Source organism: Maylandia zebra, linkage group LG8 (genome assembly GCF_041146795.1).
Source record: "Maylandia zebra isolate NMK-2024a linkage group LG8, Mzebra_GT3a, whole genome shotgun sequence".
In the NCBI taxonomy this organism is placed as follows: Eukaryota; Metazoa; Chordata; class Actinopteri; order Cichliformes; family Cichlidae; genus Maylandia; species Maylandia zebra.
The window spans coordinates 5,516,420-5,535,806 of NC_135174.1; the positions used below are offsets into that span (position 1 = coordinate 5,516,420).

General features: G+C 41.0%; 1 protein-coding gene across 1 annotated transcript; it reads right to left on the reverse strand.

Annotated features, from left to right (window-relative positions):
* Nucleotides 1-71: 71 nt before the first annotated feature.
* Nucleotides 72-16,078, reverse strand: hs3st3l (heparan sulfate (glucosamine) 3-O-sulfotransferase 3-like). The gene is made up of 3 exons (XM_004569665.2): nt 15,267-16,078; nt 2,109-2,338; nt 72-1,627 (listed from the first exon to the last, which is right to left on the reverse strand). Exons 1-3 carry the CDS (start codon nt 15,764-15,766, stop codon nt 1,239-1,241), a joined length of 1,119 nt encoding a protein of 372 aa, XP_004569722.1. The 5' UTR covers nt 15,767-16,078; the 3' UTR covers nt 72-1,238.
* Between the last annotated feature and the right edge of the window lie 3,309 nt (nt 16,079-19,387).

Genomic DNA, 19,387 nt, shown 5'->3' on the forward strand with positions numbered 1-19,387 from the left:
GTTTTTTAATCAAAAGATTGAACTCAGTCACCCTTGTAGTCCATCTCAGTAACCACACTCGTGAGTGTTCAGACATTAAAGTATTGTTTCACTTTATTACAGATACCACCAGACTTTTTGAATCTTACCACCGAGGCAATCTGCAGCCTTTACATTTGCAAAGCAATTGCACTAATGCCATTCAATAGAAATTCAATCATTTGTCATCCGAGCTCAGTAAGAGCTTATAGCAACAGAAAACAATGAGCAAGAAGAGCTGTGGGAAAGAAATCTTTGCTGAAAAATAGGTGTCTTTTTTATGCTTTCATACAAGTGCAAATACATGCAAACTGAAAACTGACAACCCTGTAAGCAGAAGCGGAAAAGCTTCGTACATCAAAGTCCACTGAAATGGCTCATCGGCGGGTCGAACCTCTGCATTCATTTAACTTGTCTTGTTTCTGTTGTCCTCCAGTGGTTCCCTTTACCTTGTTCAAGGTGCAGCACAGGATGCTGGTTTTGCAGCGGGATACCAACTTAAATCCTTCACATAAATGTGCCAAGCGGCAAGTGATCCACACCGCTTCCCCTACATCCATTTATCCGCATTCATTATTCAAGAATACAAAACCACTCAGTCAAATCTGAGCTCATACAAAGATTCTCTTGCTCACCCTTCTGCTGCTCGCCGCATGAAAGATTCATCCCACTTTATTTCAGAAACAATGCTTGGAGGATGGTGCTCAACATGTAGGCACTGATTGCTCTTAAATTCTTAACCAGCAAGATTAGAAAACAAACAGGTCGAAAGAGAAAGTTATGGAAATTGAGGAGGGTGAAAATGCATCAGATCTTGAGTTCCTTGTACAGTCTACTGAGCACCGGGATTAAACTGCAGAGACACTAAAAGCTACGGTGTTTTCACTGTTCTACAATTATACAGCCACAACTTACAGCAACCACATTCTCATGACCACCTTTACACATAAATGTTAACCACTTTGAGCAATCTGTCGTATAGAAAAAGACACGGCTGTCTTTCAAACATAAGGTGATTGATTGGTAGAGTTGAATGGATTGACACAGGGTTTTTATTAACAAAGTCTCTGCAATGCTGCTTGGCTGGTCATAAGCAGATAACTGGCTCTCTCTTCTGCACTCTGAGTCGCTGCATTTGTCTCAATCAGATGGCATGTTAACACAGGCGTCTATTCAAAACAGTGCCAACAAAAAGCCCCAAATTCCACCCCGTCAAAGGGTCACTGCCATCCAAAATCCTGTCCTGCCATCTGATAGAAGCGCTGGTTGTGAGGCTTGTAGAAATCCCTCAGTCTCTGAATCGCCTCTGGGTTGATGGAGGCGTGCGTCCTCCCTTTTGTCTTGCCCAGGCAGTGCGGTTTACTACTTCCCTCCGGCTTCTTGAGGCACGGGAAGCCTTTAGTTTTGTTGAAGTAGAAGTGCTTGTCTGTGACAATCCTCTGGAGGCCCAGAAAGTCCTGGACTTTGCCCAGTTCCCCGGCTGGGTCTGAGATGAGCCTTTCCCCGCTGACCAGATGGATCTGATTTCTGGGGAACCAGGCCAGCCAACGCTCCATGTGTTGGGCATACAGACCGATCCACAGCGGGCTCCACAGAGAGTCGATCTGACCTAGAGACAAAGGCACGGGAGGCAGAGAGAGCAATGCATGTGATTTATGTCATCTTTACTCCTAGATAAGGATGGTCAGATGATGAGGATTTCGCCCACTGTGTTCACTTTTTGACCCCACACCAATCATCTATATCACTAGAACCAAGATGAATGCTGATATCTTGTAAACACCAAGCATCCCAAGCTCCTAGTAAGGAAACAGGAAACTTCTCATTGTCAAAATGTTGGATGTAAAACACTTTGGCAGGTGTAAATAAATGCTAATTGATACAACTATTAAATGCAGCTTGTGGCAGCATTTGCAAATGCCTACAGATAGTGGAGCTGTCTGGAAATTAAACTAATCTCTGACTCATAAAGTTAGAGATGCTATGCATAGCTGACTGGGCAAACTGAAAAAAAAAACCCATAATAGAAAAAAATGAAAACATCTTCATGAGAAGTACAATCAAATCCTCGCATTTAGTTGTATCTGTACCTGTGGTTTGGTTCTTGAAGGCTAGACTCTCAAAGGCGGGGATGTTTGGGGTCTTGGAGATGATCTGTGTGTAGTCAGATATGGCTCGGGTCACAGGGTCACGGACAACTACGATCAGCTTCACATCTTTAGACATGGCATGGACTCGCGCTGGTGTTTCCACGGTAACAAAGTAACGAGGCGTCTTCTCCATAACAATCTGGCCATCCAGGGCTTTGGGCATTATACTTCTGCACATGAAAGTAAGCAGATGAATTTACACAAGTCAGAAACATAAATCCTTGCAAAAGATTGAGGCTGGTATGAAATGCGTGTATATGGAGGAATTACTCCACTGGAAAAATGATGGATCGATGTTTTTAATGTTAGTACATTTTCTTCATTATCCACCATGTGAGATTTTGTCTAACATGTGACTATTTAAAGAGTAAAAATAAAGGTTTTAAATGACTAGTTCAGCATTTGAAATTATATCCTGAAAACATGTATCTGCACATATGGGTACATATAGGTATTTTCTTGAAAATCAGTACAGTAATCACAAAGGTCTCTACACATTCCCTCATATGACCCTATTAATCATTTTGACACACATCGCATCAGAGTGTCCGAGCAAGATTTCTTCTGTGAACCAGACAAAGAGGCAGGTACGTAAAACAGATTTCCTTGAATGCACCTCACTCTGTTCACCTCCACCTCCGCAGCAGAAGCCCAGCAGATGGGACTCATTTAGAGATAAAAGACTCCAGAGGCCCCAAAGGACTGTCTGGGGATTCAGGGACATCTGCTAACACACCTGCCACACACCTGACTGGCTGACCAAACACAAGCAGCCACAGTGGAACGATCATAAGCAGCTCTGAATCAGCATTTCAGCTGGTGTTACGTTGTAAGCTAAAGAGCTGATTCTAAATAGGTAGTTAAGGCAAACACAGGGTTTCAGCGTATTTAGGAAAACCTCATTTGTTTCCAAAAAGACCCCAATGGACAAGGTGTCCTGTTATAATTTAATCTTCGCATGAAATGTAAAGACAGCCTCTCTATATTTGATGATACTGAATATTAGTAGACCTTAAATGGTCTCATTTAGCAGTAAGATGACTGACAGCCAGTTTCCATGATAAAAACATCACAACAAATTTGGCAAAGATAAAAATGATTTAACCTTTTTATGTGTTTTTATTTCCATTATCAATTATTCAGTTAGTTATTTTGGGCACCTTTGAGAAATAGAACAGCCAATCAGACAAAAGCTGTTTTAAAGCTAAAAAGGCTTGTTTCAGATAAGGGATGAACTAAGAGACTGCACAAAGGGCCAGTATTCAGTAAATTTGGATAATTTTTGAAATGATGATGCAAAGCTACTCAAGAAGAATCCAAGAATAAAAATGCAAACAATAGAAACAGATTTATTAGAAGTAATAATAAAAAAAATAGATAAATAATAATAAATAAATAGAAATAAATAATAAATAAAGATGGGAAGTTGTTATGGCTAATCCTACTGTATATCACCTTAAATTAGGATTCTGTATTCTCTTAACAAAACTTTTCTTGTAGCTTTAGTTGAGATTCAGAATGAAGAATTATGTTCATAATTTGACTGCTACTACAGTTTTTTTACAGACGCTAGGACACATTTCACAATACTTAGGTCACTTTTGCAAAACACTTCACACAATCCTCCTAACTGACCGTCAGCCTGGCAAAGCAGTTCATTTCACATTCAAAATGCACTACAACTACCAAAACACTTCATTCAGGTCTCAAATAAACTCATTCTTCCAGAACACTAGCAAAGGTTGACAGCCGACAAACACACTTTGTCACCCACAAAACAATGACCTAAAAAACACTAACAACATGTAGCATTACACAGTGTTTTCTTGTGTAAAACAAGGACACATCTCTGTTTATAATTTCAATGTATGTTACTGGAATGAATCAGACATCATGCAGAATTCGTTAATATTTGTTTATGTATTTTTATTTTTTTGCACTAAGTAATCCCAAAATACAAGAATTTGTATACACACCATCCACTGATACACATACAATAGTAATGCTAATCTACTCGGTCTTCTCCATTTGGCCACAGGTTCTCATCCACATCACATCTCATGTCATCTAGGGCAATACACCTAGGAAAGAATCTTCTGGCTGCCAGAATTGAAGGAGTTGAAAAATTGAAGGAGTAACACTTGTGTAGATGTTCATCTACAATGAGAATCAGCTGTGGCTGGTTAAACTGCATTTTTAGATTTAAAATATGTTTCAATAAAATATTGCTGTTGGATTTTGCTGTCTTTTTAAGTTTTGCATTGTGTTATTGTTTTGGCCATAAGTTTAACAGTTTTGAAAACAGTATGTAAGCACATGCAAAATGTCCTGTACGTACAAAGATTTTTGGCAGTTGTTGTGTCTGAGTGAGAAGATAATTCATGAAATTTGAGAGATGTAGTCATTGAATGCATTTTGTGCCAAAACAATGATAACTGGTCCTCAGTTTAGCCCACATAGACTTCTGTTGTGCTCACTGTGTGAGGAGTTTTGCAAACGTGACCTAAGTATTGAGAAATGTGTCCTAGCGTCTGTAAAAAACTGTAATATCCACAATGCTATTATGTGCTATATAATTTAGGCATATAGGATCACTGGCTGCTTTTAAATGCTTTGCTACATACACCAGATTCATGTCATGTCATAAATGTCACTAACACTATAAACCTGTTTAGTGATGGTATTCAGAAAAACTAAAATGCTCCACAGAACTTTTGGAAACTGGTCGTAATTTTCTGCTTCTGACGTTTGTACCTATTAAAAAGGAGTTCTTTGTTCCCACTGTGTGTGTGTGTGTGTGTGTGTGTGTGTGTGTGTGTGTGTGTGTGTGTGTGTGTGTGTGTGTGTGTGTGTGTGTGTGAGTGAGATGCAAACTCCTATTTAAAGGCTGTATCAGAAAACAGAATCAATAAAAATGTTCTCATAAATGACACCTTAATAATAAGAAGAAGATACTTTTTTACAAAAAGAGGATAAAGAGAAAGAGAAACACTGCTGATCAATTGATGTTCTACCTGTCAGCTCAGTCAGGCTTCAGTCGCACCTGCAACCTGTCAATACATCCACCTACTACCCACCACACGGCCCTACTTCTAGGAGTTTCACAAACACACTCAGAGCGATTTCATTTGATCTGATCAGTGTGAGGCAGTGCTCACCACCACTTAGCCTGAAGACTTCCCTTTTAACTCCAATACCCTAGACAGGAGGAGCCGTACAGTCTGTTACATGGCCCCATAAACACACACACACACACACGCACACACATTCTGCAAAACACAAACATACACTCATTATTCACTCATTAGTCAAGCATTTGCTGTCATGCTTCTGGTCTCCCTGTGGACCAATTTCTCACAGTCTAACACACACAGAAAAAGACACATTTAAAAAAGAAACATCCTACACACACACACACACACACACACAAATGCTCTGAAGACATAAATGGTGGGTGTAGTGGATTTTTACCAGACCCTTTAAAAGATCGTGTGTGTGTGTGTGTGTGTGTGTGTGTGTGTGTGTGTGTGTGTGTGTGTGTGTGTGTGTGTGTGTGTGTGTGAGCCAGAGCATTTGCTAGAGTGTTTTAAATGAAAGGGGTGGGTGACTGATGAAGGAATGATGGGAGTGGATACAAACGCACCTCCATTAGCAATCTGTCTGTGAATAGCCTGAGAGCCAAGAGCCCCATACCATTACCTAAGCACAAAGAGCTAATTACTGCTCCTAAGAGCACCATCAAAAGATAAGATGTATTCCAAATATGCTTCTGCTATGAGGTTAGCAAAGACACACTAATTGATTGACAAAATAGCCATTAGTTTTTTCTGATAACTAAATATGGCTTCATCGTACTTTTGGCATAGGGAACTTTGTGCTCTTGGAGGTATAAGAATAAAGGTATGCAACATTTCATCCAGATCAGAAACAATGTCACTGGTTGAAGTGGTGCTGACGGGGCAGGATCAAAAAAGAGTAATTTTGCTAGGAAAAAATAGTGTGTGGTGTTTTATATTTACTTGTTATTGGTATGAAAAATAAATGAGTAATCAGAAGGAAATGATGTGGTCACAGTTCCTCCAAGACAGTAACAACAGTAACAAACTAAATTAAATATTACAAGTGTATTTTTAAAAAGTCCGCTTTTTACATGTAGTTCTGCATGACTATTCGTGAAGAACATTATGTGAAGAAATATTATTCCCAATTAAGTATAACTTAAGTAACCTGAACTTCACTAAAGTGCGTGACCAAAACCCAAAGTAGACCAAATAAACAGCCTCGGAGGGTCACCAACTGGTGAATAAATAGGAATACTGCATCACAAACGTTCCCAGAGTAATGCCAACATTAACATGTTATGATGGCATTACTTTTGTACAGTGACACAAAGTGGTATCTTTTTATGGTCTGTCCCCACATTAGTAGTATTAACCTCTTGTGTTCACTGGCAGGCAAATAGAAGTGCCTGGAGACACCATGTGTTACAGAGAAAATGCCCCCCACCCCCCAACAAAGCTTAATAAATTAGCAGTTTTGAAGCTCCTGTTTTAGCTGCATCCTTTTACCGCTCATTGCTCATTTTCTCCTGAGCGCGAGATCAAACATCCAGGAAGATGAACACGTGGATTATCCAGCCCCTTACAATGAGCCCCTTTTCCTTTGAGGAATCCCTCTTTTGTCTCCTGATTTCCAATATTTCTGCACACCTCCCTGGTGAATTACTTCAGGCCAGCCAAGGCCAATGGCTGCTGATCCTGTAGGGGCTTAGGGGTTACCACGTATAGGTGGGTGCGAATGGTGCTTAGCCAGTGACAGTAGGGATGACATGACCTGGGGTGAATGTTATGATGGGGTGGGAAGTGAGGGGGTGCTGGTGTGAATGTAAAGGGATGGAGTACAACTGGTAATGCAGCGTTGAGCCTCAGCTGGGACCAAGAGAAGCAGGTGGAGACTAAAGGAGCCAGGACCCTCTAGAGGCTCATCAGTAGCATACTGTTTCATGTGATGTGTGTGTGTTAATAAATGTGAAGCAATTGCATTCTTCATCATGTATAGCAGGAAATATGCAGCAAAGAATCTGAGGATTTGAGGGTGTGCTGGATCAAAGAATGAAAAAGTGGTCTGTTAATCTTTGATGTTTGATCCAAGGAGGAAACAATAGCCATTTAAAGAGCAGCAACATATTGGCGGAATTCATTATACACACCTGGCTGCCTGCTTATGAGTCAAATATGAGATTTGGGTGTGTATTTTTGTGTTTGTACATATGCATGACTGTGTTTTTGAGGGACCATTCATCCATTTCCTCTGTATGGGGGACCATTAAGTGGTCGGTCTATTGTGGATGTGCCCTGTCCACTTCCAGGAGACATCCATCATAGAGGGGCCCCAGACCACCCCCAGCCTTTGCTTTCCAAACCCCGGGGGAGTGCCCTAATGAGAGCCAGATCGCCCCACCCGTCTAGGCCTTATGGTGATTACCTCCTGTACAGTACGAGGAACAGAGAGATCACACCTGAACCCCAGTTACACAAAGCCACCAAAATCAAGTATAGCTTTAATTACTTCATACTTTAGTGTGTTGTTTCATAACAACTTATCAAAATTATACACACACATGTGCGCACAAATGTGTGTGTGTGTGTGTGTGTGTGTGTGTGTGTGTGTGTGTGTGTGTGTGTGTGTGTGTGTGTGTGTGTGTGTGGAATATCACCAAAGAATATCAATAAATCAGATCAGATTCATCTAAAAATTTCGGTTTCATGTTTCTCTCTAACTCCTGCTGGACATCAAATGTTTAGGCAACTGTTCTTGTGTTATTTACATGATAATTATTTTCTATTACACATACACAAAAAACAAAAGTAACACCATGTGTTGTGTCATTGCAAGAAAAACTCAGCAGTGTATTGGTATGAATTTAAAAGCATCCCTTAACGAGTTCAGGATTAATTGCAAATGCACCGGTGCCATCAGAGCAGCTGATCCTGGATTGCAATTAAAAGTCCCAGTAGGTCTCCCACAGCATTAGAAAACCTCTCAGTCAGTGTAGTTTTAACAGCTTACTATGAAATCAAACCCCTGATATCAGTGCTGGTGAAAAAAAAATACCAATTTGGGGGGGAAAGTAAAATAATGGAGCATTAAAACATTATTTTTTATTTATTTATTTATGGAATAAATTTCAACAAATAGTTTTATGTTTTAAAAAGGTTTCAGTGAAATTGGTCTTATTTAAATACAAAAAAATACATAAAGATTTATGCCTTTAAATATCTTAAAATGTTATTGGCTTATTTGATCCTAAGCATAAATTTCAAGTCGAGGTAGTGAAAAATAAATTATCTGTGAGGCTCAGGAAGAATCTAACATTCACCGCTGAAGACTAAACTTAAAGTAACTACAAATAAAGCAGAACTTTAGGATTTCACACTGCTCCAAGAACTTAATAAAAGTTTTTTGGGTGTTTTTTTAATCAATTTTCAGGAACTTGTAGATTTATGCCAAGGTAAGTTGGTGTGTCCGGAACAAAGAGGCTGCCTCCACATCTGAAAAAAGATGCTAACACTGACGTGCCAGAATCTGCAGCTCCTCTAGTGGTCACATGAGGCTGTCTCAGATAGCAGTTAGATAAACCCCTCCCATGAAATCACATGTTAAAATGCCCAACTTTACAGTATTAAAAAACTTTTTTCAACCATGGTACCAATAAATAAATAAATAATTAAACATCTCTCCACGTTATAATAGCTGTAGTCTGGGTGATCTCTCCTTTACACTTTTAAACTGCAGCTGTCTGCCTCAGCTCTGCTAATTTGAATTATTGACTTTGACCTTCGTGTCTATTTGCACTGCACCTGACTGCTTGTGAATGCTTAACAGATAACACTTTCTCAGCCAAATACAGCCAGTTTTACTCCAGAAATCGACCATTTCTGCAATCAAAACACTAATGATCTATCTTTTATATACAGTTAGCTGGCTAGCTACTAGGCTAGCTAGCTAGACAGGTAGTAGCCTCCATGACACCTGCCACTGGTTGTTGTAAAGCCCTGAGCTGCACGCTTCTCACCATCGTAGTGTTGTGAAACTGGATATGCTCAGAAATGTGTTTACTAAGCTCACAGAGCAGATATCTAAGGACCATTTTACAACAGACTGTTGCAGCAAAACTGGAGTTTTTTTAGCAATCAAAAAGTGTCACAGGTGCAGTTTTTTCACGCATATATGTTGGCTTTACTTTACAAATATGGAAGCTACATTCATCGTCTATACTATCTATGGCTATCCATGGGCTTCCAACCACAAAGCATAAAGCTGCTTTTTATTAAAAGAGTCACATTTTTTACTGCCAGTAAATCAGAATCAATAATATATTGATAAATCTCACTGTACCTCAGGAACGAAATACAACCAGCTCAGCTGTCTGGAGGACAGAATGTCTATAGCCAAACCCAAAGATACACACACACACACAAACACGCAGACACACACGAGCCCAGCTCTGATAACAGTCCCTTGGGTTGAAGCAAAGGTCAGCAGAGATGTGTGAGGCTGCGGTAACACTGGCTTCACCCTTTAACCTCCAGCTCACCCAAGCCTTATCTCTTCCTCATCCACTTTACCCCTCACCCCCTCCTTTTTTTGCTCTCCATCCGCCAGTCATGCCATCTTTCAATAAGAAAGCATCATGAGGGAGAATGTGAATTGCTAGCTGAGCAATTTTAATGGATTCATCCGGAGTTGCTTGGAGAGAAAAAAGCTGTGAGTAACATGACCCCTGTGTGCCTATGCGAGAAAGGGAGGGAGGGGGGTGGTTATGCCAATGTAGGAGAAAGCTTCCTGCTAATTGTAACAGAAGCCGAGCTGACCAAAGCTAACTGCTCTAACGCTGGAGTCAACCCAAGGTCAGAGCGAGGAGATAGCGCTATCGATCCCAGGCAGCACAGTAAGGAGGAAACTTCCAGTCCATCTCAGGGCCCATCGCAGCGCTCTTCCAGATCCAATCTCTGCTTCAACGCCATTAGTGGATCTTTGTCAAGGACTCTGATCTCAATAGTCCTGGGGAAGCTAAATGTTATTTTACTCCCAAATGGAAGAGGGGGTGATTCTAAAGAAGATACACTATATCTCATCCTCTTTAATTTAAACTGAAAAAAAAACAAAACAAAAGTATCTACACAAAAATGTCATGTTGACAAAGTAAGCACTGAAGCTGACCCTCCATTAACCATCTGTTAGAAAAAGTGCATTTTTGCCTTATGCCTCATTCTCATTTATTACAACATGAGTCTTATTTCCAAAAGTTGATGCTGAGTCTTATTTGTATTCTCTAAGCTATAGTTCATTTGCAAAACATTGTAAAGCTATAATTATTGATATTTTGGAACATGGCACAGAATATGAGCAGCCTGACAAACCTACAGGTTAGCTCCCAAAAGGCTGATTCTGTTCGTCTGCACATGGCGTTTTCAGTGGGAGAAATGTTTGTCATCATCCAGGTGACTTCTTCAGTCTCAGCTGACTGCAGGTTTCTCCAACATTATAAACAGCATATTTGCTTAATGACTGAAGCTGGTACAACTGAGGGAACAATGGGCTGTGAGGTCAGTTTCTTGATCTTTACTATGATCATTGATCAACAACTACTGATCAAAGACCATTGATCAATGGCCATGAATACCATTCACAGAGAGCTGTGTCTAGCTACAGGTTAGCCAGACTTTTTTAAAGGGAAAGTAAACAGTAAAATTATTATCCAGCCTTAATGTTATCACAACTAAGCTTTGTCTTGAAAATCTGCATTTTTGAGTAGGCTATTTATGTTTATACATGTTGCTAGCTTGTATGTTTGCATTATACAGGGAGTGCAGAATTATTAGGCAAATGAGTATTTTGTCCACATCATCCTCTTCATGCATGTTGTCTTACTCCAAGCTGTATAGGCTCGAAAGCCTACTACCAATTAAGCATATTAGGTGATGTGCATCTCTGTAATGAGAAGGGGTGTGGTCTAATGACATCAACACCCTATATCAGGTGTGCATAATTATTAGGCAACTTCCTTTCCTTTGGCAAAATGGGTCAAAAGAAGGACTTGACGGGCTCAGAAAAGTCAAAAATAGTGAGATATCTTGCAGAGGGATGCAGCAGTCTCAAAATTGCAAAGCTTCTGAAGCGTGATCATCGAACAATCAAGCGTTTCATTCAAAATAGTCAACAGGGAGCGTGTGGAAAAACCAAGGCGCCAAATAACTGCCCATGAACTGAGAAAAGTCAAGCGTGCAGCTGCCAAGATGCCACTTGCCACCAGTTTGGCCATATTTCAGAGCTGCAACATCACTGGAGTGCCCAAAAGCACAAGGTGTGCAATACTCAGAGACATGGCCAAGGTAAGAAAGGCTGAAAGACGACCACCACTGAACAAGACACACAAGCTGAAACGTCAAGACTGGGCCAAGAAATATCTCAAGACTGGTTTTTCTAAGGTTTTATGGACTGATGAAATGAGAGTGAGTCTTGATGGGCCAGATGGATGGGCCCGTGGCTGGATTGGTAAAGGGCAGAGAGCTCCAGTCCGACTCAGACGCCAGCAAGGTGGAGGTGGAGTACTGGTTTGGGCTGGTATCATCAAAGATGAGCTTGTGGGGCCTTTTCGGGTTGAGGATGGAGTCAAGCTCAACTCCCAGTCCTACTGCCAGTTTCTGGAAGACACCTTCTTCAAGCAGTGGTACTGCATCCTTCAAGAAAAACATGATTTTCATGCAGGACAATGCTCCATCACACGCGTCCAAGTACTCCACAGCGTGGCTGGCAAGAAAGGGTATAAAAGAAGAAAAACTAATGACATGGCCTCCTTGTTCACCTGATCTGAACCCCATTGAGAACCTGTGGTCCATCATCAAATGTGAGATTTACAAGGAGGGAAAACAGTACACCTCTCTGAACAGTGTCTGGGAGGCTGTGGTTGCTGCTGCACGCAATGTTGATGGTGAACAGATCAAAACACTGACAGAATCCATGGATGGCAGGCTTTTGAGTGTCCTTGCAAAGAAAGGTGGCTATATTGGTCGCTGATTTGTTTTTGTTTTGTTTTTGAATGTCAGAAATGTATATTTGTGAATGTGGAGATGTTATATTGGTTTCACTGGTAAAAATAAATCATTGAAATGGGTATATATTTGTTTTTTGTTAAGTTGCCTAATAATTATGCACAGTAATAGTCACCTGCACACACAGATATCCCCCTAAAATAGCTAAAACTAAAAACAAACTAAAAACTACTTCCAAAAACATTCAGCTTTGATATTAATGAGTTTTTTGGGTTCATTGAGAACATGGTTGTTGTTCAATAATAAAATTATTCCTCAAAAATACAACTTGCCTAATAATTCTGCACTCCCTGTACAAACTCCATCTTTGGTTCAAGTATTTAATCGGGAAAAAAAATAACAATAATAAGACTACTTGTAAGCTAACCCCCCTCAAAAATATGCTAATTAGTTTTTGCATGTCATGTTCTGGCATTTACATCTCACACATAAATTATAGAAGAGAAGCAAAACGAAATCAACTACATTTTGTTTTAAAAAAAAAAATAGGATGCCTTTTTAAAGATATTTTGTAATTTATGTATTAAGTTCCTTCAAACTTGCACAGAAACAAGAATAACTTTACTTTCAATTGTCAAGAAATACATAATAATAATAACGATTGCGTGACCAGTAGCTAAGCAAGCAATTTGTGGTCACTCCAGAAGTAAGTCTCATAACTTGGCAGCCATCTTTAATACTTCTATGCACCCATTTACTCAGTTTGTTTTTGAGCATTGTCTATAATAGCTTTAACTTCACTGACACATAAAAAAATGTATGAAAGACCAGTCAAATCTGAAAAAAAACTTTGGTCACTTTGCCCCAAAATAAAGTTTTTAAAGCTTTTGGCAATATTTACTTCTTTGTTAGAATTCATCTATCCATCCTTGTGGTTGTGGGGGGCTGGAGCCTATCCCAGCTACCATAGGGCAAGAAGTAGGGTACACTCTATGTGTTAGGCTCCCAGCCAGGGCTAACACATTGAGACAGACAACCATTTGCTTATGGGCCATTTAGAATGACCAGTTAACCTAACCCGACTAATTGCATGTCTTTGTACCGTGGGAGGAAGCTGGAATACTTGGAGAGAACACACATAAAACACAGAGAACATGCAAACTCCACACAGAACAGTGGAGTCAAACTCAGGACCTTCTTGCTGTGAGGCAACAGGGCTAACTTCCACACTACCATGCTGCCCGGTGTTACAGCAGATATCAAATAAATGTAATGTTTTTGAGCGCTGTGTTTCTCTTATGATGCCGAAAAGTTTCCTCTACAGCTCAGCTTTGACCTTCATGATAGATTGGCTTTCGTTTTGTGAGAAATAGCTCAGCAGTGTGATTAAACTGTCCTCTTTGCAGTGATAGGACTAATAGGAGGTCCCAGACTCTGACTAGAAAGGCTTTTGTTCACATGATTATACATATATATAAAGCTGGTACAACTGAGGAATATATATATATATATATATATATATATATATATATATAGTATAACTTCTTGAACTGCAGTCTTTTTTAAATCAACATTAGAAAATACAAATAAAGACAATAGTAATTTAAGAATTTTTTCAATAACCACAAACAAAGGGGTCCATGTCCTTTGTCCTTTGTGAACTGCTTGTTATGAAGTGGTGTGAACACATCATTAACTCTCAGCGTAAAGTGACCTAGAGTCAGAGGTCAATTGACAGAGCTGACAGTGATGTCAAGTGGCCCAACATGCAGCGAGGCCCATCTGGTCTGAGGGTAAGATGTGACAATCTGGTGTCACATACACATAATCTTGTGGCACACACAGACACATACACACTCTCACACAGAGCAGACATGTAGGCAGACAGATGAGGCCTCTGTGGCTTTCTCAGTACTTCCAGATTTGTGGAATTTTCTCATTATGTTTACATCCCACAGTTTTTGACATGATGGTGGCTGTGGTGTGTTTTCCTGTCTTTGCATGTGATCACATCAATGTAAAAACACTCCCCAGGAAGCAGATATTACTTCTCTCACTTTATCTCTCTGAGTCATAGGTTAAATTGCTGCTGACGTATCAAACAGGCTCCCAGATCCAGGCCAATGAGAGCCATTATTGAGCCCCTGTAATATACTGTAAGCTGGTTAACAGCATGCAACACTGTATCCAGATTTGGATACAGTTTTAATCTGTCATATTTGGAGCAGTTTGCGGGTCTGTGGGTGCACAGGCTTACAGTAGGCACAGTTCGAAAAGCAGAATGAAAATCAAAAATGTGTAATCCAGCATCTGTTGGGAACTTTTTTTCCCTCAAAGTCCCCTCTACCAGGTCTAAGTAACTTGAATTGGACCTAGAAGAGAGAGAGAGAGAGAGAGAGAGAGTGTGTGTGTGTGTGTGTGTGTGTGTGTGTGTGTGTGTGTGTGTGTGTGTGTGTGTGTGTGTGTGTGTGTGTGTGTGTGTGTGTGTTTGTTTCCGAGTTGTCATGAAACAGCCCAAGAACTGAGCCACATGACAACAGTAACATCTGGCTCTGGCTCCAGAGATGATTACTTTGCTGCTCTGTGAGAAGTCAGTCTGGGAGGCCTCTGCTCTCTTTCTCTGCAGCCCTACAAACAAACAGGCACGTATGCACGCACACAGCAAGTATGGCAAGTACACACGTGTACGCATGCACAGATTGGTATAGCCAGATGGCAAATTCTCTTTGACTGTCACCTAAACCTCTTCGGAATAGCAGTAGATGTGTTTGGGTACACAAGATGAAGCTGGCGGTTACTAATTGGCTCTCGAATGTAATACAGAAACCTAATACTGGAATCATTTGTGTCATTTAAATGACATGAATTATTAGGGCACTGTAGCATTTTGGTTTTCTCTTTTAAAAAATACAGATTTCTGTAAGACACATCTTCTTAGGATAAACTTTGTAAAGGAAAAATAAAACAAAGAGCAACTCGTGCAAAAACTAAAGTACTTTCAGCACTTCTGGTGAGCTGGATTCTGTGCGTAAAGTGCGCGTACCTGTACCAGTCCAATCCCCGTGCGTAATGCCGGTCGAAGAAGTGCGGCTCAGACCCCAGGGCGCGGATGTCTGGATGGAGCCGCAGAAACTCCAGCAGTGCTCGGGTGCCTCCTTTTTTAACCCCTATAATCAGCGCCTGGGGTAACCTCCGAGTGGCTGTCCACTCTTTCCCGGAGCTGTTCGCCTCCAGCTCGGGATGCTCGCTGCCGAATGCGCCTTCTCCAGCTGCGGTGACACTCTCTTTGGCAAAACTGGTTCCGTTTCTCTCGTACGGCCATCCTGACCCCGACACGAGGAATTCGCTCGTGGGCGACTTTATTTCAGAGTTTTCTGTCAGTTCCGACTCGCAGCATCCAGTGAGAAAGTAGACCAACGAAAAGCAGAGGATGCTCAGCGAGGACGCGATGGTGAGCCGGTGGAAAAGCCGCCGCAGGTCCGTGTTCGGAGGGTGGTGGTGATGATGGTGGTTGTAGTGGTGGTGGTGGTAAAAAGTTGCCATTCCTCACAGGCCCATGTGTGATAATGGGCCATTCTACCACAAGTTCAGCTCACATCCTAACGCCATGAACATCCCGTGAACTCTTGGAGAGTCTCTGTCAGTCCGCTCCGCTGCTCTCCTGCTCGTTCACGTCGCGTGTTTGGAGCATATTGAGAACTCTTCGAACCATAAAGCCGCTCAAACTCAGTAAATCACTGGAACTAGTGTTTACGTGACATCCAGGATATGCGCCCACTTACTCACCCACCCTGGCAACCTAGGGGAACTAATAACGCTCTGATGTCAGAGCCTCGCTGCAGCGGGTCTCTCTCTCTCTCGCTCTCTCTCTCTCTCCCCACTTCACTGGATTACTCTGCGTCTCTCTACCACGGCTTATCCTAAGGGGATTCACGTCCACAGTTTTCTCTCTCTCTCTCTTTTCCCTCAGATATCTTTGATTGCGGGGTTATGGCTTGGGGCTCTTTTAATTACAGTATTATTTATTTGGTGAAGACTTATAGAAGTTATTAAAGAAAAAGATCACCTCACATGTTCAGTAATCATTATTATCAAAAGAAATGATTAATTTCTGGGACTTTATGCTACAAATCAGCGCATCAAGCATTATCATCTCTCTCCATTGCATATTTGTATAGATGGAAAACTCTTCTGATGGATCCCCAAAGAAGTATTGGTGTCATTTGGATCTGGATTTATCGTACTTAGAGCTGAAACTCTGCTCTGTAAAACCTATGGCATAATTGGCTTAAGGGTCAGACAGTTTTAGATGTAGTACAGCCGCCAATAGTTAGCTGACTGACCTCAAATGACAGACTGTTAGCCCACAGTGAATCATTCAGAAATGCCTTGAAACCTTGTTTTCTGTGTAGGATGCAGTGATTCTGTTCTGATCCCTTACATGATAAACTCCCAAACTATTGACAAATGGTATTGATACATGAATCGAAAAGCGTACTTATTTTTGATCCAGGAAAAAGGTTTGCATGTCAAAAGTGAACGCTTTATCACTGGCATCAGGAGTGTGTTGAGTTGCAGTCTCCTGTTAGGGAGCTCTGCAATGTTGGCTTTTATTATTGCAGAGTGCGGAGCTAAGGTAGGGGTAATAGCTCATAGGAGACTCATTATTCCCCCTCCCAACCACACTTGCACAGCGCGTGTGCACACATGCACACACACACATACACGCACACGTTCACTTACCCACACAAATAAGCACATACTTCATGTTCCATTTGGCTTACCCCTGTCATTATCCCATAGCAGATGTGACCCATGCCATAAAACCACTGCATTGTCCTGCATAGATTAATAAAAGCCACCATCTATTTACAGCAAGATAAACTTTATGTTATTTAGCCATAATCATACTTCTATTTATTATAGTGATACATTTATTCATAAGAAAGTATTGTGAAAAGCTGAAGTGCCGTGAAAAAGTATTGCCCCATTCGTGATTTTTTAGGATTTTTTTGTGGTTTTTGCATATTTGCCTCATTTAAATGTATCAGATCATAAAACAAATTTTAATATTAGACAAAGATAACCCAAGCAAATATAAAATGTTGGGGGTTTTTTTAAGTGATCATTTCATTTATTTAGGGGAAAAAATGTCCAAACCCACCTGGCCCTATGTGAGAAAGTAAATGCCAACCTAACTGGCTGTGCTACGAAAAACAATGAAGTATTTGCAGTGACTGGCAGTGAGTGTCTGACATCACTGGGGAGGAATCTTTGGTCCATGCTTTTGTTGAATTGTTTTAATTTACCCACACTGGAGGGTTTTAAAAGCACGAATGACCAGTTTAAGGTCAAGTCAAAGTATTTCAATCTGATTTAAGTCTGGATTTTGACTAGACCACTCCAGTCTTTTTTTTTTTTTTTTGGGGGGGGGGGGGGGGGGGGGGGATCGAAGGTCATCTGGATTTTCTGTTAGCGAGCAGAATTCATGGTTCCACCAATTCCAACAAGTGATCTGAAGAAGCAAAGCAGCTCCAGACCTTTACACTATCACCACCACATTTCACTGAGATCATCAATGCCTTTTTTTTTGTCTTTTGTCCTGTCTTCCTTCTCTCACCCCAACTGGTCACAGCAGATGGCCCCGCCCCTCCCTGAGCCTGGTTCTGCTGGAGGTTTCTTCCTGTTAAAAGGGAGTTTTTCCTTCCTACTGTCGCCAGAGTGCTTGCTCAAAGGGAGTCATATGATTGTTGGGTTTTTCTCTGTGTGTATTATTGTAGGGTCTACCTTTCAATATAAAGGCGACTGTTGTTGTGATTTCGTGCTGTATACATAAAATTGAATTGAATTGAATTGAATTGAATTGAGTTGAATAAACTTGTGGGAAGGTTTCTAGTGTTACAAATTTTGTTAAGGTGTGGATAATCACTGTTACTGGGGTTCACTGGAGTCCCAAAGACTTAGAAAGGGCCAGATAGCTTTTTTCGTTTAATGAGTCTAATCGTCATTTAAAAACTGCATTTTGTATTTACTGAATTTTTGTCTGATATTTAATTAAATCAGAAAGGGGGGGATGCTTTTTCATAGATCTGCATATATACTTTACTATATGTGCTTTTCATGTGATGATGAAAGAGAAAATTTAATCTACTCTTAGCTACTCTATTGTTCTGCTCCTTCCTGTCTCACTAACACTTTATTGACAAGTTGCCATCAGACTGCTTAAATCAATGCCCCAGTGAGTCAAAAGAGTTCAAATGTGGGAAACACAGTGCACCTGTGGATGTTCAAAAACCAAAAAATAAAATCATTCCTTCCTTTTGTCAACCACTATTTATTCCCTAAATACACCTGTGGAGAATGGTATCCTATCCTATACATCCTATACATCCTATACATCTCGCTCTGTAAATGCTCACTCTTACCCCACTCTTCCAACCTTACTCTCTTCATCATGAAGGGCATATGGACTCTTCTTGTCCCTGTCAGTTCCCTGGTAAATCTGGGAAAGCTCTGAGAGGTGGTGGGCAGGGGTCATAGCTGCAGTTTGTGGTGTACAGAGCAGCTTTATTGCTTAACCACGTCTTGAGCCCTGAATCAGGGTCATGATGAAAGCCACCAGCTGTAACATACTACAAATACTCCATGATGCCAATGGAGTCTCCGCAAACATGCCCTGTATCATCTTGTGGAGCTTATAAGCATCCATCAGGTCCAACTGGAGAAGAAAGGTCTGCGTTCCTAACTGTGGTGTTTTAGGCTCCATTGCCACAGTCTTTGTTTCATTTGACACATATTTGAATTTTACGCTGATTTGGTGCCACTGTGGAAGTTTGGGAATCAAACATGACTGACTCTGGAATCATTTTGTTTTAAAGAAAACCATGGAAAACAAAATCTGTGGTCTGTATCTGCAAATCATTGCTACATTTCCCTTCCTTGAGCTACTGATGCAAATCAAAATGGTAAATGGCCTGTATTTATATAGCGCTTTACATATCCAGTCATCCACCCATTCACACACTGGTGATGGCAAGCTACATTGTAGCCACAGCCACCCTGGGGCGCACTGACAGAGGCGAGGCTGCCGGACACTGGCGCCACCAGGCCCTCTGACCACCACCAGTAGGCAACAGGTGAAGTGTCTTGCCCAAGGACACAACG

Bases quoted from the DNA above. Each gene is read 5' to 3' on its own strand.
- hs3st3l (XM_004569665.2), bottom strand. From the start codon at position 15,766: ATGGCAACTTTTTACCACCACCACCACTACAACCACCATCATCACCAC. The intron at 2,339-15,266 runs GTACGCGCACTT...TTTCATGTGCAG, and splicing joins CGGGGATTGGACTGGTACAG to AAGTATAATGCCCAAAGCCC. The intron at 1,628-2,108 runs GTACAGATACAA...CTTTGTCTCTAG, and splicing joins CTTCAAGAACCAAACCACAG to GTCAGATCGACTCTCTGTGG.